The sequence below is a fragment of the Engraulis encrasicolus genome, chromosome 4, assembly GCF_034702125.1.
Source record: "Engraulis encrasicolus isolate BLACKSEA-1 chromosome 4, IST_EnEncr_1.0, whole genome shotgun sequence".
Lineage (NCBI taxonomy): Eukaryota > Metazoa > Chordata > Actinopteri > Clupeiformes > Engraulidae > Engraulis > Engraulis encrasicolus.
In genome coordinates this window covers 38,844,983-38,871,023 of record NC_085860.1, presented here as the reverse complement: position 1 = coordinate 38,871,023, position 26,041 = coordinate 38,844,983, and the positions used below count along the sequence as shown (strand labels likewise).

Here is a 26,041-nt window from a genome sequence, read left to right as displayed (position 1 = left end):
TGCTTCATGCTAGCTCATGTCAATGGGAGCAAAGTGGTTCACAGCACATGCCAGCACCGGAAGTCAAAATATAGCAACCATTCATTCATTGCACAATTTGTCTTGTTGTGCTATTTTCCCACATGCCATCATGCACTTTGTGCCACATCCTCAGTAGGAAATGGTCATTATAAGCTTCAGGTCTTGGCAAAGGAAAGCAAGAGGGTGGACCAGGGCCTCCAATAGGACTTGAGGTCAAAGTCGTATTTAAAATCACACCAAACGGCCCTACCATGGGTCAAGCGGTAGGGCACTGCACTGCGACACCGGCAACCCGGGTTCGATTCCGGCTTGTGTCCTTTGTCAAACCTTCCCCGTTCACTTCCTGTCTACCATTTGACTGTCCCATTACAAATAAAGGCAAAAAGGCCAAAGGATATCTAAAAAAAACCACACCAAATTCGAATATTTTTCGATTAAAAAAATAAATAAATAAGGTTTTTTTGGGGGGGGTCACAGCGCTTTTTCCCACTTGTATCTTTCTGCGCTGATTGAGACAATGTGTTTAAAATAGCATTAACAATCAAGAGAGTAATTATTCGCCTTCTAATGACTCAATCCAGAACTGATTCACTTGCTAAGGTGATTAATTAACTTGAAAATATTACATAGAGCACCCATAGGCCTGGATCATTTCATCCCAAAACCTCTTTCCTGCTCTGCCTGCCAAAACAGGACTAACTATTTGCATCAGGAAATGATTCCAAAGGATTTGCCTTACATTGTAACTTTGCAAAATGTATTACGCTCTTTTGCACTCAGCAGAGAGCACTGACTGATGTAGATTTCAGTATAATGCAATGCCTGACTCTTTAATGCGCCCACTTGAAGTGTGATGGAAATCAGCTGTGCCAGGAACCATCAGCACTTTGTAAGTGAGTAAGACGATACTGATTGGCCATACTGAGAGTTTTTTTTTCTTTTCTAAGATATTTTTAGTGGCTTTTGTGCCTTTATTGATATGAAAGTGGAGATTATGATGGGAAGTGAGTGGGGAGAGAGAGATGGGGCAGGGTTGGGACATAACCCAGGCCGGACTCGATCCTGGGTCCCCATGGGCATGCCAGCCCAAATGTGGGGGGCTTCACACACTGCGCCGCAATGCCCCCCATACTGAGAATAGTATGGTTAATAGACAGGACTGTAGGACTTTTCAAAAAATATATGTAGTTTTTTTGGTACAGATGGTTAGGCTATACAGTAGTATAGTTTACAAGAGTAGAATGAGCTGCCTTAGTTAATGAATGGCTGGACAAATTCTAGCTCTCAGCCTATCTGCACACATGTACCTATTTGTGGCTGCAGTTCCTGACAAGGAAAATCAATGGACTTCCTTGAGTTGTGCATCAAAGTACATTCCCTTTGCTTTGTACTTTCCATGCATAGACTGGAGGAAGGGAATAATGCGAGGTGGAATACTCAAGCACTTTAGAGTAGTCTGGCTATTAGTAAATATGGATCGGATTCATTGATCCTTAGGTCTGGCGCCATAAAAACCTTTGGTGAGTCTGTTGGGATGTGGGTTTTGCGAGATCCAACTCTGTACTGTCTATGGCAGGGGTGGGGAACCTATGTCTCTAGGGCTGTTCACGTACCCGGAGGCCGTCTTATCCGGCCCCTGATATAATTTTAACGTTATGCAGTTTCACATGAAATATGACATGTGGCATCTTAGAAATTACTCTGCAATATAATTAGGTTATATTTTCAGGGGACCTAGTGAAGGTGGGGTCTGTTGTAAATGTGTCCAACTTCAATACATGCCTAAAGTGCAGGTGGAAATCCTGGTGTTCATAGTAAAATTTGAAGTGGCCCTCAGATAAAAACGGCTCCCCACCTCTAGCCTATGGTTACAAGGCTGCAGGGCAAGAGACCATGTATAAAATTGTGATTTGAGAAGGGGTGTGTGGGGGGTTGGGTGGATCTGATGTCCAAGGTGAGGGCAAACTCATCCTTTTATGCATTTAATTAGAGTGATATTGCGTTAGGGTTTTAAGAACAAAACGAAGGTTATGTATATAACCACGGTTCTATGAGTTCCGGATGACCGCCAGAGGCGGTGCTTTCAGCACTGAATATTCATCTTACGGATCAGCAGGTCGAGAATTAATATCAACAAAGTAACACGTGACCTGGGTGACGTCACCCGGTGACCCCCGTGTCAGGGGTTAAGACACCGGTGAACCCAGGAAGCGACGTCTTGGCAAATCTTCTCGAACACACTCCGAGTGACTGCCAAGCTCTGGCGGTCATCCGGAACTCATAGAACCGTGGTTATATACATAACCTTCGTTCTATTTCGTTCCTTCTGACCGCCAGAGGCGGTGCTTTCAGCACTGGATGACTAATACCAACAAAGTCATGAGGAGTGCCTACCCGTCGTCAGTACTACTGAGACGGCCTGAAGCCACCGACAGCACCACAGTAACATGTGGGGCAACATCAAGAAAACCAGGCAACGGTGCAGCCTGATGCCGAGGAGGCCGTGCCGTACACGTCCTTGCACGTACCAACGGCCACATGGAAGCCAGTGTAACCTGGCCCAAAGGATCCACGAGCTCCCTGAGTGAGAACCACAGGGGGCAGCAAGTAAGCAGTTAGCATAGCAGTTGACGGGGGACACCTGTGCCACCCCGTAGCGGTACCATACCACCCGGTGCCACAAACGGGAGGAGCCACAATGGAAGAGGCGAACCACGGAAAAGGTCAACAACAGGGCACTGGACGCCCATAAGGAAGACGCTCCCAGGTCCAGCAGACTGGGGTTGGCCCCTGAAGCAGCCACGGTAACAGGCCCAGAGAGGGCAAGGACTCAAGGCGGCGCACATGATAGATGAGCCGCCCGCTCCACACAAGACCGCAAGACAGGCCAGAGAGCGTCTGAGGGCAATCAGGATGGCCAGTCCCTACATTCATCCAAGGTACGGCCATCATCAGGGGCCCACAGGTTCGCAGGCAGTGTTGGACTGCCACCGCAGACCAACCGTCCAGAGCAGCAGCAGTGGGCACGACCGCACCGCGCAAGGGCAGCAGCAGTGGGCACGACCGCACCGCGCAAGGGCAGCAGCAGTGGGCATGACTCCACGGCGCAAGGGCAGAGCGGAACAGACGCGAGTTCCACCTCCAGGGTCGCAATGTAGAGCAGTCAGCGACAGTAGGACCTGGCAGGGGCCATAACGGCATATCCAACCCAAAGAGGCCTCAGCAAGCGGAGGCCAAGAGGGACAACGTGGGATGCCGAGGTCGGCATGCCCAACACCTGGAAGGGGCGGAGAGCAAGGAAGGAGAGCCTCCACTTCCAATGCCCGCGAGTACGCTGGTCATAAGCAGAAATAGACGCCTAGAGACACCAGGCCGGGGGTCTGCATGTCGAGAACAGGGCAAAGCGCACCAGGTCGAGAACAACAGTGTGAGCGAAACAAAACCACATGCAGCATCGGCTGCACGGCCGGTGCGACACAAAAGCCGCGTTGTGGCTTGCCCAAAGCGGACGGACCAAAAGGGACATATAGGGGCCGCCGGAAGAGAGCAGACTGCTTCCAGCAAGGCCAAGGTTTGTGTGACTCTGCCCCGGCACTCAGGCCAGACAGGCGAATGCCAGCAACCAGGAGTCAGAGAGAACTCACAGGGGGCGTCCCAAAACGGTCCATGGGGGCCGAGAGAAGGCCAACAAGACATGGGACATCAAGAACCCAATGCACGTCGTACGCAGCGCTGCATCATAGACCTCGCAGACGAGCTCATCTGCGACGTGTCTAAGTGGCCAGGGCAGTGCACCCCGCCAGATCAACGCCCTGACCGGCAAGGCAAGGAGGGCGGTCAGAAGTGGTTCAATACCCGGCAGGGCCATAGATGGAGGCCTCCCGCAGCCCGGCCAATGCCTGATCGTCGACCCATCGCGCACAGCGTCACGGTCAGCCAAACACCAGTAAAGGCCACATAGGGGCCATGGGTATAGACAGGCGGGACAGGCAGGGTAACCAGTAGTAGGTACAGCCACTGCAGCAGAGACGCGTAAACAGTCCAAGCGTCAACAAGCCGGGCCCAGCGGGAAAGGTGCGCGACACAGGGCACAGATGCCCATGACAAGCCAACTGCGATGCTCCTGCAGCAGACAGCAGAGCATGAAGCTGAACCAGCCAGATGCAGAATCCACAGCCGTAGGGGCGTGTACGCCCACCGGTGCCCAGAGCACTCATGTGAGACCATCCATAGCGAGGCCAACAGAGCGAACAGTCGTAAGCCACCGAAAACTCGAAGGGAGAGCCCGGAGTGGGGTCACTCCCGTACAGTAGTAGCAGTCAGAGTGGCATCCTGACCCCCGGATATACCACACATGAAGTGGGGAATCATGAACAATGGGAGAAGGAGCGGTAACGCTCCAACATACCAGTAGCAGCCGCAGCTGCAGTGGTGCCGGCACCAATGGCACTCTTAAGTAGCCCATGGCAAGTCCACGCATAGCCCAAGAGCTCGGGGGGACGACGTGCAGCAGTCGACCTACGCGCCACAGTCGAGGACAATGAAGGAAGCACCTGGGTCCTGTACCCAGGGCAGCAATGCCGACATACACGTGCACCGGTCACAGAGGCTTAAGCCCAACGGCACACTCCGCGAGCAAGGGGCAAAAGAGTCCCAGGCTCAACCAGGTCAGGAGGACGTCGACATGCCAGACGTACGACAGTGGGCAAAAGCGGACAACAGGACGCCAGGAGCATATCTTGCATACCGAAGCCACAGCAGAAGAGGCGAAGGCACCAACTGTAATCACAAACGTTCCACGGGGGGTTTGAAAGTCGGCCAAGGCCAACAGACTCCAGACAGTCCCGCAGGAGTGCCAAAGAGCATAAAACAGGGTATGGTGTGAAACCACTCACCCAGAGCAGCAGCAGTCGTACAGGCGGAAACGCCAACGGTGCATGCAAGGAGCTGACTGGTGGAGACACCCACGGTCAGCCAAACCCAGGAGAACGACTAGAACCAGTCGTGAGGTAGGGAAAAGCAAGCTACACAGAGGGGCATGAAGCGGAGCAACACGCGCAACTGTAGTAGTCATGGCGGTTGAGGTGCTCTGGGCGTCCACAAGAAGCCAATGGATGAAACAGCCGACAGCAGGCGGTATCTAGGAGAGTGACAGACAGTCGCAGGACGCTGAATGGTAGAGACCAGCAGAGGAGCGGGGAGCACACATGCGGTCTCATGCAAGTCATGCAGCCATGCAAGAGAGCAAGCGCGCAAGCATGCGAAGCAACCGAGCAAGCCATGTAAACCGGAATGGCAGGGTGCGTATGGCCCAGCGGCACGCCGTGGCAGCTGTAGTAGCCATGGCATCAACAAGCATGCCACAGGGTGGAGGCCACCTGTGGCCAGAAACCCACTCTGTAGCAGTAGCAGGTACGGCACTCAAATGTAGCCATCGGGCGAAAAACACCCATGGCCAACCCACCCAGAAAGGGCCCAGTGCCAATGCAATGCAACAAGCAATGCAACTGGGCTGTGACTGTGTCACCTGAACAGAGGGCATGGTGCGGGCATCGGCGGCAGGCGACAGCTGTGGCGGCGGTGGTCGACAGTCGTGGCGGCGGTGGGCGACAGTCGCGGCGGCGGTGGGCGACAGCCGTGGCGGCAGAGGGCGACAGCCGTGGCGGCGGCGTGCGACCGTCCGGGTCGCTAGCAGCAGGGACATTTGAAAACACGGTCACCGTGTGTCAGAGGCTGCAGGTCGGCAAAACAGGGCCGACAACTCCACCAGTGGCCAGCGGAACTGTAGGCCGAGGGCCAAATCGCGTCAGCCCGGCCGTAAGTGTTCTCGCACGCAGACCTGAGCAAGCAGCACAGGTCACATCTGTCAACCTCAGCCGCAGGCATCTCAGCTCCAGGCAGGAGAGGCACTAGTCCCAGGGGCCTAGACGACAATGCATCAGTCAGGCAGGGCAGGCACACAGGGCGAGGACACCCAGTGGTAGCCGAGAGGGAAGCCAGCAGTCGGACAGTCAGGGCCGACGGGTAAACAAGGCAATACACACAGCAGGGCGAAGACACCCCAGTGGTAAGCCGATGCAAGAGCTCCAGGCCAACTGGTGAATACCACACAGAAGGGGTGGGACATCCAATGGCAGCCAAGAAGAAACCCAGTAATCAGGCAAGACGAGGGTCCCGTGTCGGGAAGCGAACACTGCAACACACAGAAGGGAACAAACAAACAACACATACCCACAGGGCGAGGGCACCCCAATAGTAGGTAAAAAGTTGGCAGCAGGTAGGAGATGACACTACAATGTCCAGCAAATACTGCAAATATAAAACACAAGGGGCGAGGACGCCCCAAGTGTAGCCAACAGGAGCCAGCAGCCAGGCGGCAACACCAAGCTGACAAGCAAATAACAATGGACATTAACATTTTGGATTCGGCCTATTTTGGACACCAGATGGAAATTAGTAGCCTGGTGAACCAGCGCCACCCGCTGGACGGCAAAATGTTTTGTCTACGGGTGGGTCTGGCCTCGCATAATGATTCAATGAAGCCAGAATGCCATGAATCTGGCGCAAAGATGTGTTTTGAATCAAAGCGGGCAGGGTTTTGAGGGAAGGTTGTTCTCATCAACAATCTTCGGATGTATTATGCATCGAGGCCAGACTAAATTAGACATCCACATTTAGTCTGGTTTATCAGGCTAGGAAATTAGCCCTCGGGCTACAATCTGCCATATTTACATATATGTACATGTATGTATACGTTCATTCATGTGCAATGTCCTGAAGAAATAAAGTAAAGTAAAGTACATTACATTGCAATGTAGTCGGTAGGCGCTGTACACCCAGTGACTCACAATAGAGGACATACCATAAGCACAGTCAATATCATGGGCAGACAGGAGTAGCACAGTGATAGAAATGCAAGGCAAATATACACTTCTGGGGCGAAGACACCCCAGGTGAAAACAGACAATAATAAACCAGTGAAGAACACAACCCGGCAGGAATAACAACCGGGGTGAGCAGAGTGCAGCCAGAGAGAGAGAGAGATTGTATTGTAGATTGAATCTCTGGAGCAGCGTGACGCCAACGGTGCAAGGGCACAGCGAAACACACTGGCCCGTGGAGCAACCGTACAGACAGGCTACACTGTACAAACAATGAAGCCGTAACGTAAATACAGGCACGCGAACCCAAGTAACTGAGCTCGCGTCGAGTGTCACAACAATCGCCCAGTAATAGTAACATTCCGCGGCGAGAAACACCGCGAAAATAAATCGAAACAGTAAATGACAGTCCACTTACCCAAACGATGGCCAACATAGGCAGGCAGGCGTTAATACCTAATCCCAACTCGAAAGCGTATCACGCCACGAGACCGCTCGTCAAATCCAGTTGCGGGAAACACCACTGAAGATAACGCGGTAGCAGTTAATACATGATCAGAAAACGGCCTACCTTCCACGGGAAAGGACAAGTTATTAGCCTCCAGTCGGCGAGAACAGTGCCTCGAGCCAGGGGCTAGGCAGGCTAGGTAGCCTAGCCAGCCCTCCTCCACCGAGCGGATAACACTCAGTCGGAGTCGGACACATCGTAAATGTGAAAGAGATACTCAAAGGAAAAAGCGACCAACGCCGTTTCATGGGGGGTGGAAAACCCACAGCCCCAACCCTATGGGTGCGAAACGAACAAAGCGTCAGGTCAATCCCAAAATCTCAAACGATCAACTCGAAACCTGCAATCGAGAAGATGAAAGACGTCGCTTCCTGGGTTCACCGGTGTCTTAACCCCTGACACGGGGGTCACCGGGTGACGTCACCCAGGTCACGTGTTACTTTGTTGATATTAATTCTCGACCTGCTGATCCGTAAGATGAATATTCAGTGCTGAAAGCACCGCCTCTGGCGGTCAGAAGGAACGAAATAGAACTGCCTTTTGGCAATCATCATACGGAATGGTTAAGGGTGACTTGGCTCCAGACAATGGCTCTGCTGTAGGATAAAGTTATACCTCTGCGCTTAAATTCTCATCCACTCATCTACCTTGCCGCACTAATTTTAATGAACCAATGTAGTTCATTGATTGATAAACAAATAACTAAACATTTCTGGAAGACATAGTTCTTATATTGATAAAGGATGATGAATGTCATTAAAAATGGGATCAGACAGAAAGAAACACATTATTCCCACCTTTATTAAAAAAATAATGGTTGATAACGGTTGAGTTTGATGGGACTGACAAAGAGACATGTCTCCTGTTCCTTTCCCAGGTGTGGGGTCACAAATGGGCTGACCTGTCGGAGCATGGCTTTGGTGTGGCAGTTCTGAACGACTGCAAATATGGCTACTCCTGCCACGACAACACGCTCACTCTGTCTCTGTGAGTACAGCAACACAAGCATACTGTATATCCTGTAGAGAAGAGACATATCCTCCACGCTCCTGTACTTCATAATCTGGTGCATCACAGGAAAGGACTAGTGATTGCAGACAAGGAAGAGAGTCACCGGAGCATATTCAGATGTGGAGGTTTCACTGTTTTATTGGGCAAGTGCCAAGACAAACGTTTTGACGTTGTCATGTCTTCTCCAGAGTCAATAAGTCATACTGACTCTGAAGAAGACGTGACCGACAATGTTGGAACATTATTCTTGGCACGTGCCCAATAAAACAGTGAAATTTCCACATCTGTAGATGCTCCAGTGACTCTCTTCCTTGTCTGCAATCACTGTATGTCCTGTCATATAGTAAATTAAACATACACGTATTGCTCATTGTGATGAGTTGACAGAATACTGCTTCTACTGCAATTGTGCAGTTTTGACTGATCGAACTTCACTGCATATTCTACACTACCCAGTTTGTCTTGGCACAATGTACGTGCCAATAAAATAATTTGTTGTAAACAAACACTTCAACAAAGACGCTTTTGCACACCTCTGTAGTTGGGCAGGTGCGTAGGATGTTATCCCAGTGGGGTTGTCATTCAAGTGTAAAGAAATCCTGCACACTGTCCATTCCACCAACAAACTTTAAAACAACGTGAAGGTCGGATGACCGAAACGTTGTTTCAAAGATTGTTGGTGGAATGGACAGTGTGCAGGATCTCTTTACACTTGATTGTAAACAAACACTGACTGCTGAATTCAATTCTTGTCAGAGCTCTGTAGTAATCGCTGTGTGTTTGATCATTCAGACTCCGCGCGCCCAAAGCTCCGGATCTCCATGCCGACATGGGAAGCCACCAGTTCACCTACGCCCTCATGCCACACATGGGTAGGACACATTGATGCGAATGCATTTCCAATTTCAAAGAGATTTTCATGCTGCCTTTTGTCTTGGCTTAAATGGCCAATGCACTGTGCTATTACTGTATGCTGATCATGTTTTGAAATGTCTTGCATTGAGTTTGTTCCTAGCTTCCTGCCTCAAGAGTGCAATTACTTGCAAAAACATTCACTTCAGTGCACTAAATGGGAACCGTATATCAAATAAATATGTCCTGTGTGCCTGAAAACAGGGTGTTTCCAGGAAGCGTCTGTCATTCAGCATGCCTACAATCTCAACTTCCCGCTTCGTCTGATGCCAAAGGCCATTGGACAGCTGCAGCAGCCTTGGAGCGCTTTCTCCGTCAGCGGTGACGCCGTTGTGCTCGAGACTATCAAACAGGTACGCGGCCCTGGATGTAACCTTGCTTGCCTACGTCCACCCTTCCCCGTCTGTAAATGTGACCTTGGCTGACAAAACAGCCATTATTTAATGCCCACATCCACCAATCTGACTGAACAGAGGAAAGGCGGGCTGACCATGGCTATGCCCTTGTGCAGCACTTCCTACACACCACACACACACGATCTCTCTCTCTCTCCCATATCAGGCGGAGACCAAGAAGAATGCTTTGGTTGTTCGTCTGTATGAATCGCATGGGGGCAGCGCGTCCGTGACTGTCTCCACTCCCCTGGCCCTGAAAGAAGCCTGGCAGTAAGTGTGCTGCCATCATACACACACACGCACACACACACCTCTGAATCACAATACAGTGCTGGCAAAGTTGCACCCACAATTTCATGCTGTGGCTAGCTCACAATGATTTCACAGAATTATAAGAGTTGTGGAAGACTTGTAAGAGCATTTTTTTCATTCAAATTTAATCTCATCTATCCATAAATCCATGCATTTAATTCAAATGAGCACATTATTAACTTAACATCTTGGCAACTTCTCTCTGTCCTCTGTCCAGGTGTGACCTATTGGAGCGTGCCGACCCTGAGGGGCGGGTGGCCGTGACCTCATCTGGCATCTCGATGGACTTCCGTCCCTTCCAAGTCCGCTCACTTCTGCTGTTCCTCGAGTGAGCAGCGCCTTCTCACGACCACAACCCCTCCCTCCCTTCACATTCCCATCCCAGTACCATGGGGGTTATTGAAGAGGGGATATAATCATGACTAACTCACTAGTCATGGTCTCAATGGTCTTTGTGGACCTGAGAAAAGTCAATGGGCTTGTCTGACTCGTCTGGTATCTGGCTGGTTGAAACAATGAACATAGGTCTGGGAAATGTGACATTTTCTTGACTTTTGAATCTCGTCCTTATGTTTGCATATGACACAAATGTGGGTATGATGTGGTATCGTGACATTTGGTTCAACCCAACCATCCCATTTAAAATTCAGAATGCCTTGGTTGAAGCCAACTACCAGGGCGAATTCCAATGTGTTGACTTCCATCCTCCCTTGCTTGCTTGCCTGCTTGTGACCTCATGATGATGTCACTGACAACAACAGAAAATGAATTGCAAAAGCACAATTCTAATGTCATTTCCTCATTTGCAACTGAGATGGTGAATGGAAAACAGACCCCCAAAAGTTGTTGTGGCTAGGCTGACAGCTGGGAAACTTTGTTTTCTCCACGGAGGCGGGGCAAGGCCACAAGTACAAGTGCAGGACGGGAGTGTGCATATTGGAATACACACACTACCAGAGAGTCAGGCATGGGGAAACATAGAAAGGAAGGTGGGGCCACTTATGTTTTAAGAGCCTTGATTGGCTTGCAGATTGCTTCCCTTGACAGGGCATGAACTTCCTTCCATAATCAATCTGGTGCACTCTCGGGCACTCCAATAATGGGAGTGTGTGTGTGTGTGTATTTTTTTACATAGACACTTTTGTACAATACAGTGGGCTTTTGTAATCGATGCTTGTCTGTCTTTCGCAACTTTCTGTACAACTGTGAAATAAACCATTACAAGATGGCCAATCACCTTGATTCTTTTCACGTTTTGAAACACATTCACACTGAATACACAGAACTCAGGAAACTAGGTTTTAAAAAAACATGAAGGCATTTTATTTTGGGTTCTTTTTTTCAGTAAAAATGTTTTTTTTTCTCAAGTAAAAATTATAATGTACAAAACCGCATATATCAGTATCAATGCTGGAGGTGTGACGAGTGTTTCTGAGGAATGCAATTCAAGTTCTTGTGCTCACCATCTCGTTATATCAGAGCTTTAAAAAATATCAACCAGTTGTATTAATCCAGTATGGATAATGTTGTATTACAACTGAGGAGTGTAGTACAATAAGACAGGATAGGAGGGGGAGTGTGTGTGTGTGTGTGTGTGTGTGTGTGTGTGTGTGTGTGTGTGTGTGTGTGTGTGTGTGTGTGTGTGTGTGTGTGTGTGTGTGTGTGTGTGTGTGAGATGAGTGAATCAGTGTCCAGTGACCTCCATCCGATCATCCACTTAGTTGCTCTGTCTCACACTGCCCCTGGATGCTCTCCCACTTCGTCTCTGAGGCTCTGAAACACAAACACACACATTCACACACGATGAGAGGCTTGAGACATGATATCGCTAAGAAAACAACTTTTATCTCTACAGTACATGAGCTGGACAGAGATAGAATAATTAATCATGCTGCGTGCATGTGTGAGAGAGGGAGAGACAGGATGGGGGGTCTGTGTGTCAAAGTGCTTACTCCCTCCCACTGAGAGCTTCTGAGTGGATGAGTAAACAGACACTAAGTGTGTGTGTGTGTGTGTGTGTGTGTGTGTGTGTGTGTGTGTGTGTGTGTGTGTGTGTGTCTCAGTCAGGAAAAGCCACGTAAAAGATGGGCGGGTGTGAGTGCTTGCATAGTTTAACTTTTATGGGAGGTTTATTGCACAATATGCATGTGCGTATGCGTAGTTGTGGTTGAACACAAGTGACTGTGTTGGTGTGATTTAGGAGAGCAAGACTATGTTGTTCATTCAGTTGTGTACATTATAAGGTTGGTGCAGCACGTAGACTCTTACTATGTAGGCTATAAAAACACTATACTGTAGAGTGTGTACTCTATATACAGGTGGATGTATTTGTGTATACATACATTTGCTTGTGCTTGTGTGTGAGTGTGTGTAGGATCCTCACCAGCTGTTGAGCTGCTATTACTCAGCCCTCATATACTCTGTGTGTGTGTGTGTGTGTGTGTGTGTGTGTGTGTGTGTGTGTGTGTGTGTGTGTGTGTGTGTGTGTGTGTGGTTTTGCATGCACTGTGCATGTAGGTGTGTGTATTCATGCATGCATGTCCGTGTGTGTGTGCGTGTGCGGTTTTGCATGCACTGTGCATGTAGGTGTGTGTATTCATGCATGCATGTCCGTGTGTGTGGGCATGTGCGTGTTCCTCACCAGCTGTTGTGCTGCTGTTCCTCCTTCTTGTTCGTGTCTTATCGCTCTGTGGCGTCTTAGCCTCCTCCCGGCCATTTTGGGAGCCTCTGCCTCGTTTCACGACCACACTACTCGTCCTGCGCGCTACTGGAACAAGAGTTTCAGATACCACTTAACATTTAGATAGCGCAGATCTCCTCCGCACCACGGGTTTCAAATATTGTTTGCATTCATACTGCTTGTCCTGCTTCGCAACACTGGAACAAGGTTTCACATATCATTTAGAACCTAGTCAGGGCAGATTTTCCACGCCACTGGATCAGGGGTTTCAGATATCAGTTAGCCATTAGAGTGCAGACCTTTGCCAAGGCACTTCAATTTTACTCTTCATTTTGTTGCCACAACTATCGTAAATATCAATCGAATCTTGCAATGTTGAAATATTCTTTCAATTCCGATCGGCATCAAAAATCGTATTTGTTCCTTTCCTTGGCACGTTCTCAATTACTATTTCATTTGTTTGTGTAATATTGGTAGAACACACTCAGATATACAGTTCTGTAAGAATTACTCACAAGTTGACTTCCATTGGCATGGATTAAAAAACATGAACTACAACATATTTACCGCCAATCGGGCATATTGAAAATAGCATTTTTTTAATCAACTGTTTTTATAGTTACCACTTGTGCTGCTCTTTCTGCGGCCTTTCGGTTTTGCGTTTTCCTTGGCATGGTGGTCTTCCGCCTCTTCCTCCTTCTGAATGCTTCTGGAAGGCTTTGATGCGCTGGCCCTACGAGGGACCCTTCTCTCCACCTTGACTGCCTTTGTGCTGCTCTCCGCTTTCACTTTGCTCTCTTTTGTGCTGCTGGACTTTGTGCGTTTCTTTTTGGCAGCCTGTACAAAAGGAACAGAGGTGGTGAACATTGCAAGTTCAAAACATACACACACACGCCTTTAATGAAAAACATGGAAAGCACCCCATTTCCCTTTCCATCCATCTGTGTAGTCATGGTCCCTTACTCACATACTGTATAACACACTTACACACTCTTACACACACACACACTTACACACACACACACACACTTACACACACACACACTTACACACACACACACACTCACCTTATCAGTGTCTGTGTAGTCATGGTCTTCTTTCTTCACCCTCTTCGTAGCTTTAGCTTTAACTTTGGGTGTCTTTGGATCTTTTTGAATAGAAAATAAAAATTGCAGCACATTTTAATGGCTGTTTTTAAAAAATAGGACAAGAATACTTCTCTGAAGGGTGTGAACTAAGGAGAGTGTTTACCTTTTGGAGCCATGGGACCCGGATCTCCCTGAAATGTAACATAAATTAAACAAAATCAGGCTTCCTTCCCCTTCGGAACACAGGATGATAACAGTCATATTGTCTTATTCCAGAAATGAAAGAAACACAAAAGCACACTTGTACACTGTACTCTGGGTGTAGCTGAAATGTCAACCTGTGGCCAGATCTTTCCTAAGGAACAGTCTTTCCATTTGCACAGCACCATTGTGTGTGTGTGTGTGTGTGTGTTGTGTGTTGTGTGTGTGTGTGTGTGTGTGTGTGTGTGTGTGTGTGTGTGTGTGTGTGTGTGTGTGTGTGTGTGTGTGTGTGTTGGAGAGAGAGACCCACCTTGAACCACATGGTTCTCTTGTTGTGGTCTCTGATGGACTTCATGCCGTCCACATAGTAACACTGGAGCCAGGCCTTAAACTCAGAATAGTCCTCTTTCTGGGGGTCGTAACCTTTCCCTCCTGCAATGCATGGAGCAAGGTCATCGGGGGAACAATACATTGGTGTTATTCTTTTTTAAAAGACAAAACCTGGTGCATGGTAAGGGACATGCCCAATTTTACGTTAACATTTATTGTCCATAAATTAAAAAAGTCTAGACATTGACTAAAAGAAAACACCATAGGAATTTGAAGAGATCAGTAATGGATATGCAAGGATGATGGCCAATGGCCAATATCTCAGCTCTGCATGACACCGTGTGGTGCGTGACACTTCATGCGAGGGACTTTAAGGGATAATAAGAGCAACACAATACCCATTTTCACAACTTCCAGTGGGACCGTGTTGCACAGGGTGAGGAGGTCAGGAGGACTAATGTCTCTCTCAGTCTTCCTTGCCGGCTTGGAATTCAACTGCGGAGAACAGAGTGAAGAAGAGGATAGTTGTTGTCGCCGTCATTGAAGTTTGTCAGGGGGTTTACCCCAAATACATAAAAGAGAGAGACAGTGAGTCATGCATTCATCTCTTCCTCCACTGTGGCTTCACCTCTTTCTTGTCCTCATCATCTTCCTCGCTCTGTGACCGGAGACCTTCCAAAACACTGCGTGCCTCTACGAACGGGGGAATGTTTAATCTAAAACCAGACAGGGACAAGGCAAGGGAACACAAACACAATGAGGCTTTCTTGTTTTGGTCTTTGACTCAACAAGAACAAAGGACTTTTATTATCGTGAGTTCAAAAAGAAACCGACAATATATCAACTGCAAGGGCGGCACGCTTTGGACAGAAAGGCCACTTGTGCTACAACAGGTCATTGGTTTAATTGCAGAGAGATGCATGGGCTTGTCCATTTAATGTAATGAGTAATGTATGAAGCTACGGTTAACCTAACAGTTCAAATACTGTACATTACACTCAACTGTCTGAGTATCAGGGTCATGAACTTTCTATTGAGTAACAGTATCCATTAACAGGGGGGTTGAGCAGCTAAACAAATACAACATCATCTTTCATCGCCGTATAGTATGTCTTGATGCCACGTATGTTCTGGCACATTGCAGCAGGTTCACAAAAGTTGCCTGAAAATTAGCAAGAGGCTAACTGATATGACGCATGAAAGGGCAAGATGTACAGTATGCATCAATTACATTTCATTGATTGTGTTCATTTCTACATAGCCCCTAATCAAAAAAATAAGATATAATAAAAAGAAAATAGGGTGCGTGCATGTGAGTGTGTGGGTCACCTGTACAAAATCTCTGCTCGGAGGTAGTTGCCAATGCCGTTGAAGTATTTCTGGTTCAGCAGGACTTCACAGATGGGCCTATCGAAGGCCTTGTCCTCCAGATGCGACAGAACATTGTTCCTGTGGGAGAGCATCGTTAGAGGCCTCGGTGTGACTTGAGTAAGCATCACTTACAGTCAAATTACACAGAAATAGCAACCCACTTCAATCAAATCTGGCAAAACAGGGCCATCCAATCAAAAAGAAATAAGCCATATGTTTCCAGGCTAGGCCCACCTGATAAGGCCCACCTAAATAATATAATGATTTATAAAAAGTCAACCTATGTTTTAAGGCTAGCTCCACCTGGTGTTTTTGCTGGGGCCCACCCGTGTAATGATTTCTTGCTATTCAAACACCAGAGAAAGCCAGTAAAAGCATAATGATTGGAGGCTATTCTAGATGCCTCCTATTCGGGCAGTCATGGGTAAGCAGTAAGAGCATCATACTTGTAACTCAAAGGTTGCTGGTTCGACTCCCAACCCGCCAGGGTGGAGGGGAGAGTAATTAACCAGTGTTCTCCTCCCTCAAATTCCATTACTGAGGTACCCTGAGCTCCCGCCGCACTGCTCCCCTGCGGCACGATTGGGGACTGCCCCCTTGCAAGGGTGAGGTATAAATGCAGTTTTGTTGTGCATGTGCAGGAAAGCTTTGTCACTATGACAATGGGAATCAGAGTTTCCCAGGTGTGCTTAAATCACTTTTCTGGGGCCTCACCTGAAGCTCTGGTACTCGAACATGATGCAGGGGCCCCTATCGGCTTGCCAGGTGCCGTTGGGCTCCCAGCTCCCGAACCGCCGCACGTCCACGAAGCTCAGCACCCGGCGAGGCTCCTCGCGAGTGTAGAACCGTAGATGCGCGTGCTTGTGGAGCTCGCTCTCCGGGCCTAGCCGGAAGAACCCGGACATTCCGAAGCGGAACACGATGTCCATGGGCTCCTGGTTGTTCTGAACCAGGTTCTTGGCCCCTCTGGCGGCGCGCTTATTATCAGTCTCTTCGTCGGTCTTGATGGGCGTGAGGGTGAGGCGTACCTCCTTCCCCCTCGAGACGGCGCTCACACGGTAAGCGTCGCAACAGAAAGGCACCTCTTGGTTCTTGTTGACCTCTGACTTCTGCACGGCGCCGGAGAACACCAGTCCCTCGCACATCCTGTTGACGTACAGGCTGGCCAAGTGCAGCTCGGGCCCCTCTGGCATGGTGAATTTACTGTACAGCAGTAGGCCTACACACGCGACTGGAAAACAGACCTGGATGTATAGCACATGGACATAGTGTTACATTTCCAGTGACAATTAGTTTTACAGTTCATAATCATGATCCTTTTTTAAACTTTCTGTAAACGTTTTGACTTGGCGGGCGGGTGTTGTTCTTTCAACTCAAGCCAACTAAGTAACCCAGCTAGGTCAACTGCAATCACTTTCACTTTAAGTTTCAGATACTTGGCATCACACCAGTGCATTGTCTAATTGTGTGTTCTCAGAGCCCCAGAACGTCTGATGTGTGTCCTCAACCTAAGCAGGGGTTTTAGAATTGGTGAATGAGAGCCTCTCCACAGGAATTAACTACAACTACAAGGCCTACCTGTGGTTTGGATAAGAAGTGTTTGAGTCTACACGCAGCTTTGGAATTAAGCAAACTAGGCATGAAACGCGTTTTTCATAACACGTGTACTCTTCTCTTGTGCGACGTTGTTGTGTTCCTTCTGTCTGTGTTAAGTAAGCTTGGGCTGCGGCTATGTTGCACCAACGCTAACAATGCATGGCATGGCTTGGATGACAAACCACCACATTGTTTGCCAAAATGAGACGGGTCACATCGATATGCACTGTAGTTAATACAGCATAGCCTATGAAGCTTTGCTTGCGTAACGATTTTGTACGACTGCTAGTGTAGCCAGGTATTGGCGACTATGATAGACTACCGGTAGTTCAATGCAAAAAAGAAGACAGTTTAGCTTTTTTGCAGTCACGTCAGGAGATTAGTCATGCCAATTATAAGTGCCTGCGATTATTAGTTATTCATTCACATGCCGTTAACGAGGAGGAATTGCACGCGTTGCTTACCTGTGTGAATCCGAAAAGTTGTGTTACATATCACTGGGTTATATCATCAAGCGTGCGCGGTGTTTACAAAACGAAAAGCAAAGGCTCTCGGGAGTTGTAGTGTGGTCTATTGGTACGGTGGCCCACACAGAAAAAAGCAAAAGCAAATTCCATTGTTTCACGATTACACAGGAATCAACATTATGCAGCAAGCACCAAGCACGTTTTTGTGGAACACATTAGATTTTGAGCATTTTGTTGTGTGTGTGTGTGTGTGTGTGTGTGTGTGTGTGTGTGTGTGTGTGTGTGTGTGTGTGTGTGTGTGTGTGTGTGTGTGTGTGTGTGTGTGTGTGTGTTTTTAAACAATTTAAGACACTAACCCAACTCTGGGTGCTGAGTTCAAATATATTTCCCAGAATCATTTCGACAGCTAATACCAAACTTTCAACTCAAGGGTTTTAAAGGGACGTTACATTATTCAAGCAAACTAACTTAGACGCCTTAACCAAGCTCTAACTTCAAACAACTCCATTGCTAAATGACAGACATAAAATAATAGGACAGACCTTGTATCAAAGACACTCATTTATTACAAATTCATTACGTATGCAGGACATGTATTTATTATTACAAATGAATTTACATGACGTGAATTCTGTGCATATCATGTTCTACTGTACAACAAAAACACAATGTGCTTGAGGCACGAACAGCCATGTGATGGATTACATTGTGCGATGAGGAAAAAGGCACTTTTTTAACATTTACATTTCAAATTTCATGCAAACCAAAAATGCTTGAGGAATGTTAACATAAGATCATCAAGGGCAAATCTACTTCCGCAATGAACTCAAAAAGTCAAAGTGGTAGTAGATGCTGGTCTGTACATATGACGAGTATTTGTTGCAAAATGACCATATCCATTTTGTATTGGACATGAATTCCCATGAATTCCCATCCAAACAGTCATTTCCAATACTAAAATGCAAAAGTCAAAAAATGGCACTTTACAACGAATCTCTTCCTATACTGCATGACAGTCGAGTGGGGCAGTCTCCATTGACATACCATGTGAAAGAGAGAACAGCTCTTCATTCATACATTTCTTCGGTAGGTCACTGAAGGGCATTCATCATGCCCTGGGCTTGCTTGAGTTCTGGGGGTAAAAAACCAGAACAGAATATTATGCACAGCAGCATGGCTGAAATGTGGAGAACACTAGTTGCCATGAATATTGTGATCATCATCATCATCATCATCATCATCACCACCATGTTCCTCATCATCATCACAATAGTTAAGATTCATGCCAAAAACACATGTGCCATAAAGACACATTATCACACAGGCACCAGTATTAGTCTGCATGGAAAAAAATCTATTTTATTGTACAACCCTCACCTCGTGAGCAACCCTCCCACCCAATAGGACGAGGACATCCTTTCTGCAGGATACATGTGCTGGTGCATGAACGCACTACCGTGCGAATTTTATGTACATTTTGCGTGCGGTAGAGAATCAGTCAAAATGTACACAGACGCATGTGTACAGTGAAATATTGACAAAACTGCAAGGGGCGATCTGCGGAACTTTCATGTTGAGCTCGTGGTGGCATAGTCGAGTACATCTATGGCCAAAATGCACCAAACCCCCAAAAAATTTATACAAAAGGTTTTTCAACTGATTTCAATACATCCAGCTGTCCTTACTAACATACTAAAAATCTAGGAAAATCTAACTTCAGGAAAGGTGTCATTTTCAAGATCAAAGTTTTTTAAAATAAAGGTTACTACATGATAATTACATTGGCATGAACTAACATGTTTTCAGGATCTGTTTGTTTGGAGTGCTGTTTGGGTGGATACAGAGACACTACTGCTATGGTAATATCCATGTGTTGTTTGTCAGGGCACATCATCAGTGATGAATCATGGTGTGTAAGTAGAGGGCAAGGTGAAACGGTTGGTACTGGAGACAATGTCCTGAAAGGACATAGGGCTTTAGCATAGCTTTCGGGTAAGCCAGAGTAGGGCCTGTTGTAGCTTCATAGGCAAGGGTCAGGGCCTTGTATTCAATTAGGGCATGAAAAAGAGGACATGACTGGGAAACAAGGCTATGTGGTCAAAGAATGATATGGTCATCAACAATGACACTTAGATTTCTTGTGGCCTTATTTGAGGCAACAGTAGCAGAATCCATATTGAGTTCGATATCATGGCAACCTAAATCTTTGGCTGGGATCACCAGCAGTGCATTTGGGCGAGGCTCAACTGAAGGTTGCATTCCTTCATACTTGTGGATAGTTCAGAGAGGCAAGTGGAAATGTGTGTGACCGTGGAGTCATCTGGCACAAAGTAACTGTGCTTCATCGGTGTAACAGTAGTATGAGAAGCTGTGAGAACAGATAACATGGCCCAGTGATGTGGTGTACATGGCAAATAGGAGTCCCAGCACCATTCCTTAGGACACCTCTGTGGAGAGGCTATGATTTGAGGACAGCTGACCTTGCCCTTGATACATGCTAAGAATGATACCACCAGACTCAAAGAATGTCTTGAAGAACTTGAGAAACATAAAACTCAATTATTTATCTAAGAGAGATGTTAAATAATCATGTTTTGAAAAAAAAAATGCTAGCTGGTGAGTCTGCACAAAGATTTTTTAGATTTACTACAAAACAAAAAGAGATGTCCATAATCTCTTCTGAAGATATCTTCTGGCTTACTAGAAACAAAATAAAAGAGTAATTTTGAGCTTGGCTTTTTCAGATTTTGAGTTTTTGCATTTTGAAATGTAATGCATATTTAATTAGATATAGTCCAATTACCATATTAAAACATAACATTTCAGAAAACTTGCAATACATTTTTTTCTCACAAATATGTGAGTAATCACTGGATTAAGTTTCATGGTGATATCGGCAAGCTACATTTTTTGGCCTATTCACCTGGAGTGTCTCTTGACCCTTATAATAAGCCTATGGCAGCTATGTTGAAAAAACTCATTTCCCAAAGTCAGATTTTACTAGATTTTTAGTATGTCATTTAGCAGGTCCAATAGTAATAGAATCCATAAAAAAACCTTTTGTATCAATTTTTTTGGGGTTAAACCCTAAATGTACTCGCCTAGCATTAAACAATAGAGGAAAACATTAATTAGAGCCCCATTGGCCTATATAGTTCACACACAATTGAATGTACAGGAATATTTATTTTAAATACAGTATACAGTATGAATTCATCAGAAGAAGCATGTCTTGATAAATCAGGTCATGAAATGGCATTCCTGACAGAAAGTGTGCTTTGAAATTCTGAGCTTGCTGAATATCTGTCCACCCAAATGTACCCAATGTGGTGACACAACAAATGCTGACCTGTCAGGAGCACTCTGAACTTGTCTGCCGTGATGGACACTACGGTGGTCTCTGAGGAGCCAGACTCCGACTGCTGGGCCTGCAGACGCAGCTGCACACTGGGCTCATTCACCTCCTTCAGCTCACTGGAGCTCAGCGTGTAGTCCACCCTCCACGACACAGACTCCAGGCGACTCACTGAGGAGAGAGAGACAGAGAGTCAGAGAGAGAGAGAGAGAGAGAGAGAGAGAGAGAGAGAGAGAGAGAGAGAGAGAGAGAGAGAGAGAGACAAGGCAAGAAAGATAGAGAAAGAGAGAGGGAGTAATACACGGGTGAGAGGGGGTCAGAGAGAGAGAGAGAGCGAGAGAGAGTGTGAGTGAGTGAGTGAGTGAGTGAGTGAGTGAGAAAGAGAGAGAGAGAAGACAAGGAGAAAGATAGAGAAAGAGAGAGGGAGTAATACACGGGTGAGAGGGGGTCAGAGAGAGAGTGTGAGTGAGTGAGTGAGTGAGTGAGTGAGAAAGAGAGAGGGATTCAAGGCAAGCAGAATGAGAGAGAGGGAGAGAAAGACAGAAAAGGAGGGAGGAAAACTGAGACAGACAGATGCACAGTAGGGGACAGGGAAAGAAAGTGAGAGAGAGAGAGAGAGAGAGAGAGAGAGAGAGAGAGAGAGAGAGAGAGAGAGAGAGAGAGGTTTTGTTAGAGCATCAAGGACACTATTCGAAATGCTTGAGATTATGTTGTCTGGTTAACTGGAACTACTGTTAGGTAGACATCACTCTTCGAAAATGATGATTTTAAGTCTACACAGCATCAGCACATCATCATTCTTATTGAGTGAGATGGTGTACTCACGCCGTAAACTGCTCTCTCTCAGCTTGTCCTGCAGTGCTGTGTGTTTGTCTTCGTAGGATTTGCATAACCCTGTGGTGTGCTCTGGAAATCAAACACACACAAACTGTCATACACAGATAGGGAGAGCAAATGTTTTTTTAAACCACAAAAATAAATACTTAATTTTTCATGACTGGATTTCCGGCCTGATTTGTAAGTACTATATTCCTGTTTTAGGGGTGTGTGTAGGGTTGCCAACCATCCCTTGAAATACGGAATCGTCCCGTATTTAGAAATAAAAGTACGGGTTCCGTATTGAGCTGAAACAGGACATGGGACGATAAAATGCAGGAAATAACATCCAAGAAATAAAATGTTTTCAGGGGGAGGACGGCCAGACCCCCACAACAATTAAGTGTTCTGTATTTTTTTTCCATTGAGAGTTGGCAACCCTAGTGTGGTGTTTCACTTTTACACAAGTATACTGTGATGAGTTCTTTACAAAAGGGCCGAGGGGATGTCGTACCGAAAAGCGAGTCCCTGCCAGAACACGAGTGCCCTCTTTGAAACCAATGGAAACCCATTTTACCCATTTTTGCAGACAAATCCGACACAATTTAAGATGGAAAGCCTATCAATAAAGCATCTGCATTCCTTCTGGAAGTACCACAAAGAGCTGGTTACAATTTCAGTATTATTTCCATAAAATAATCGAAGAATTGTCATAACAAATGTTACGGTTTCATTCAAATAGCTCATATTAAGTGGAAGACGAGTAATGTTTCATAAGCATATGTTTAGTTCATTAATTATGTAGTTAATTCTGCAATTCTGCAATTATGTAGTTAATTCTGCAATTCTGTAATTTTCTCTCCAAAAATGTCATTGGTTTCAATGAGGGCACTCGTGTTCTGGCAGGGACTCGCTTTTCGGCACGACAGGTACTCGCTTTTCGGCACGACAGGGCCTCATCATACCTTTAGGCAAGCCCAGCTGCTGCAATTCACTGGATAGGGACTCGCTGTCCACATCATGCTTTGCCGCACTGGTGAGGATGAAACTGAGAACAGCAATACTGGCTTTGATGTCGCCAACCTCTAATAGTGAAATAATCAGAGGAAAAAAAAAGATGGAATTACTGAAATGTGTGCAGATTAGTTTATGTAATCTTAGCATGATGGGGAGAAAATGACCTCTTTTTCTCACCAAATTTGGCATCCGATGTCAACTTTTCAACTTTGTCATACTGAAAAAAAGAAATTGAAGTCTTACATCTTCATGCCACAAAATATATGGTGTGAAGGGGAGCAGAACATACACGATTGTAAATACATTACAAAAACGTAGCCTACGTGTTAAAAATGGTATTAAATATCCACGTACGTCGATGCCATCCTCCAGAAGATCTCTCAACACTTGACCGCAGAGAAGCTTCATCTTTACGCTAGACTGAGAGATTATGGCATACACAAACCAGCGGAAAGGTAAAATATTGACAAATAAAAACATTCAAACATTGGACAATTCACTTGTGTTTGTGGGGAAGTGGTGGTGGAAATAGTACTCACCAATTTGGCCAGCGTGCTGATTTCTGCAAGAACCCAGTCTGGACAGTCCAGATCACCACAAAACCTGAATCGCTACATGAACAAACTCAACTCATTATAATGGTGGGTTCAATGAACACACACATGCCATACATATGCAAAGCAAACACAGCATGCTCATATCAAAGAAGATTCTTTGTACATATGCTATGAATGATTAGCACCAAGACAGCTATGCTAAAGTCTGTGCGCTTTGGTGGCAAACGTTTCTTTTCCGAGGTAGAATTACGCAGCAAATGTCACAACTTAACAGAAAGCACATGAAACATTGAGATAATCAGAAACTTGCGAGAAACATCAGACAATTAAATACCATGTTGGCAGTTTCTTCTTGATGACAGTAGAAGTTGCTTTGCTTTCCTCTGTCAGCTGACAGCTTCTTCTTCGCTGACTGAAGTAATGGAAATATGGAGAGGGTGCGACACCTAAAGGCTGGGCGTCATTGTAACCACCGTAAACCACTGGTGATTCGAGTTGGGGAGTGATTCGTGCCGGGGCCAGGGTAGCTGCGCCTTTCTCTGATTCGGATTTGCTTTTGATCTTTGACTTGAGTCGAATCTGAACGTTTTCAGGCATAGCGTTTCGTTTCGTTAACACGTAATGTCGACAGCCTATTTAGCTCAAATGACACCGCCATCCCTTGATTTTCGGGAGTGCGCTACTGTAGCGCTTCGCCGGGCTCCTCATTAAATTTTCAGGACATTAGATCTAACGGAAAAGGGACCTGTTGGAGCTCACAACAAATGTTGCACTTGTCATCTAGAGCGTACTGAACAATTTCAGAGATGGGTAACATTATGTCAGCATCAGCACCGTGTTGCGAGTGGGGGTGTGCGCCGTGCGCAATGGCTCTGCAGCGAAGGATAGAACTACCCCCCCTGTAGTGGTGGGAGGCGCACATGCGTTGGGAATCTCTCGTTGACAAGTACTAGGGTATTTCGACGCTGTGGTGTTGTAGTAGTGTGGATATGGGGACCATGTAGGTTCTATGCAACTGGACAAAGGTGCCTGATTGAAGAGAGAGCTTGCAAAGTAGCCGTGTAGGTCTATCAATCAACATGACACATTCTCTACCAGCATTGAGTTTTTATTTATGGAACTTTATCACAACACTTGTGCTATGTGTGAACACAAGGGATATTCCAAGACTGAAACTGCGGCAGGGTAAGTGGGATATGTACTATTGTCTGACAGATTAATTTTCCCAGATATCATAGATTCATGGGATATATTCATAGAACCATATTCATTAGCTAATTCTATCGAGTTCTCACATTCAGTTTGGATAGGCTATTGATCTGGGCTGGGGAGTATCCCAAGTTCACAAAGTAGGCCTATTGGATAGCATGTCGATTAAAAATCAACATGATAAGACCTTTGGATAAGCGCATTATTGCGCTTTGGGCTAAGTCTCAATTGTTTACATCAGGACACGGCTTCTCTTAAAGAAGTCAATGCAATAACCAACGTGTTGGTTGAAGACTTAAACCAGACACTGTGTCTCTTGTTGTTGCAGATGGAGATAATGACCGTCTTCCATACCAGAGAAATTTAAGCCACACCGTCTTCTTTTATCAAGCCAATTCTGACTGTCTGTTCGTTGGTGGAGCAAACTTTGTGCTTCAGGTTGACTTGAAAAATTGCAGTGTTTTAGAGGTAATTTTCCCCCACACACCTCTTTATTTTAGCCAACAGGCTGTTCAAAGTATGGTGATATTAATGTTTAATTATTTATGGTGACCATTATTTATTTCAATTAATTATTTATTGTAATTATTTATTTATATATTGAGCCAAGCAGTGCACCTACATTATTTTGACTTAAAATAGTGTATAGGGCCTACTGTAATTATTAGTGTGTATAGCATGGTCACAATATCCATTATCAGGACAGAGTTTGATATGTTCTGGTCATTCTCTGGTCAGGGCACGTGCTGACCTCAAGATGCATGCAACTTGAGTTGACTTAATGGTTAAACCTTAAGACGTAAACAACAGGGCAATAGGCCAAGAGTATCTCAGGTCCCATTTCAGTATACAGTAAGTGATATATGCAAGTCACAAGTAGATTAAGCATTTATTTATCTATTGTTTACAGAACTACACGCTCTCGACAGGTGACGAACAGTCCTGCAGTGAGGTGAGTCTTTACACAGGGCAAGACACCCCAGACAGCACTTTAAAGTTTTTATATCATATATTTAATTTACAACTGCACAGCATAGCCTTTCCAATGATGATTGTCACGGCCCTTTGAGACACTGCAGTAGCCCACAGTATTCAGCATTGCTGACAACACTATTGCTGCGACACTTTTAATTGGGATGCTAGCCATCGGCTACTCCACAGTTTAAATGAAGAAAAAGCCATCTGGAGTTTAGCTCTCTGTCTCTTCCTATACCTCTGCAAAACATCCAGCCACCGCTCCCTCTCCCATAGTCGGCTATTAGTAACAGTAGAGTGACATATTTGACAGTTGAGTGGGAAAATCCCCCTCACAGC

At 46.1% G+C, this 26,041-nt stretch overlaps 4 protein-coding genes across 5 annotated transcripts in view; 2 read left to right on the top strand and 2 right to left on the bottom strand.

The window, feature by feature from the left end:
- Positions 1-11,271, top strand: part of man2c1 (mannosidase, alpha, class 2C, member 1) — a 54,961-nt gene extending 43,690 nt beyond the window's left edge. Inside the window, exons 22-26 of the mRNA XM_063197394.1 lie at positions 8,288-8,397; positions 9,214-9,293; positions 9,538-9,686; positions 9,895-9,998; positions 10,258-11,271. Of these exons, the coding sequence (XP_063053464.1) occupies positions 8,288-8,397; positions 9,214-9,293; positions 9,538-9,686; positions 9,895-9,998; positions 10,258-10,372 (558 nt within the window). The 3' untranslated portion in view covers positions 10,373-11,271. The remainder of the gene's footprint in view (positions 1-8,287; positions 8,398-9,213; positions 9,294-9,537; positions 9,687-9,894; positions 9,999-10,257) is intronic.
- Positions 11,272-11,325: 54 nt separating this feature from the next.
- neil1 (nei-like DNA glycosylase 1) lies at positions 11,326-17,842 on the bottom strand. 2 transcript variants are annotated; one of them, XM_063197393.1, is made up of 11 exons: positions 17,771-17,842; positions 16,425-16,954; positions 15,669-15,788; positions 14,968-15,055; positions 14,738-14,834; positions 14,320-14,441; positions 13,972-13,999; positions 13,788-13,867; positions 13,344-13,557; positions 12,682-12,804; positions 11,326-11,813 (listed from the first exon to the last, which is right to left on the bottom strand). In XM_063197393.1, exons 2-11 carry the CDS (start codon positions 16,901-16,903, stop codon positions 11,758-11,760), a joined length of 1,407 nt encoding a protein of 468 aa, XP_063053463.1. In that variant the 5' UTR covers positions 16,904-16,954; positions 17,771-17,842; the 3' UTR covers positions 11,326-11,757. The 2 variants fall into 2 exon arrangements, with proteins under 2 accessions (XP_063053463.1, XP_063053462.1); XM_063197392.1 differs by having other exon boundaries at positions 11,327-11,813; positions 12,682-12,807.
- Positions 17,843-18,345: 503 nt separating this feature from the next.
- Positions 18,346-23,951, bottom strand: commd4 (COMM domain containing 4). The gene is made up of 8 exons (XM_063197391.1): positions 23,853-23,951; positions 23,501-23,572; positions 23,316-23,381; positions 23,139-23,178; positions 22,910-23,029; positions 21,954-22,034; positions 21,123-21,299; positions 18,346-18,905 (listed from the first exon to the last, which is right to left on the bottom strand). The coding sequence occupies exons 1-8, from the start codon at positions 23,853-23,855 to the stop codon at positions 18,865-18,867; spliced, it is 600 nt and encodes a 199-aa protein (XP_063053461.1). The 5' UTR covers positions 23,856-23,951; the 3' UTR covers positions 18,346-18,864.
- Positions 23,952-24,021: 70 nt separating this feature from the next.
- The window catches only part of sema7a (semaphorin 7A (JohnMiltonHagen blood group)), a 31,739-nt gene continuing 29,719 nt past the window's right edge, over positions 24,022-26,041 (top strand). The window contains exons 1-3 of the mRNA XM_063197390.1: positions 24,022-24,703; positions 25,056-25,195; positions 25,638-25,679. Of these exons, the coding sequence (XP_063053460.1) occupies positions 24,598-24,703; positions 25,056-25,195; positions 25,638-25,679 (288 nt within the window). The 5' untranslated portion in view covers positions 24,022-24,597. The remainder of the gene's footprint in view (positions 24,704-25,055; positions 25,196-25,637; positions 25,680-26,041) is intronic.

Coding starts and splice junctions, on each gene's coding strand:
- neil1 (XM_063197392.1), bottom strand. CDS start 16,903: ATGCCAGAGGGGCCCGAGCTGCACTTGGCCAGCCTGTACGTCAACAGG. Junction 15,789..16,424: donor TTCGAGTACCAGAGCTTCAG/GTGAGGCCCCAG, acceptor GCTCTCCCACAG/GAACAATGTTCTGTCGCATC. Junction 14,442..14,737: donor ACTGGAAGTTGTGAAAATGG/GTATTGTGTTGC, acceptor CATGCATTGCAG/GAGGGAAAGGTTACGACCCC.
- commd4 (XM_063197391.1), bottom strand. Junction 23,382..23,500: donor TCAGCACGCTGGCCAAATTG/GTGAGTACTATT, acceptor ATAATCTCTCAG/TCTAGCGTAAAGATGAAGCT. Junction 21,300..21,953: donor GAGAGAGAGCAGTTTACGGC/GTGAGTACACCA, acceptor CTCTCTCCTCAG/TGAGTCGCCTGGAGTCTGTG.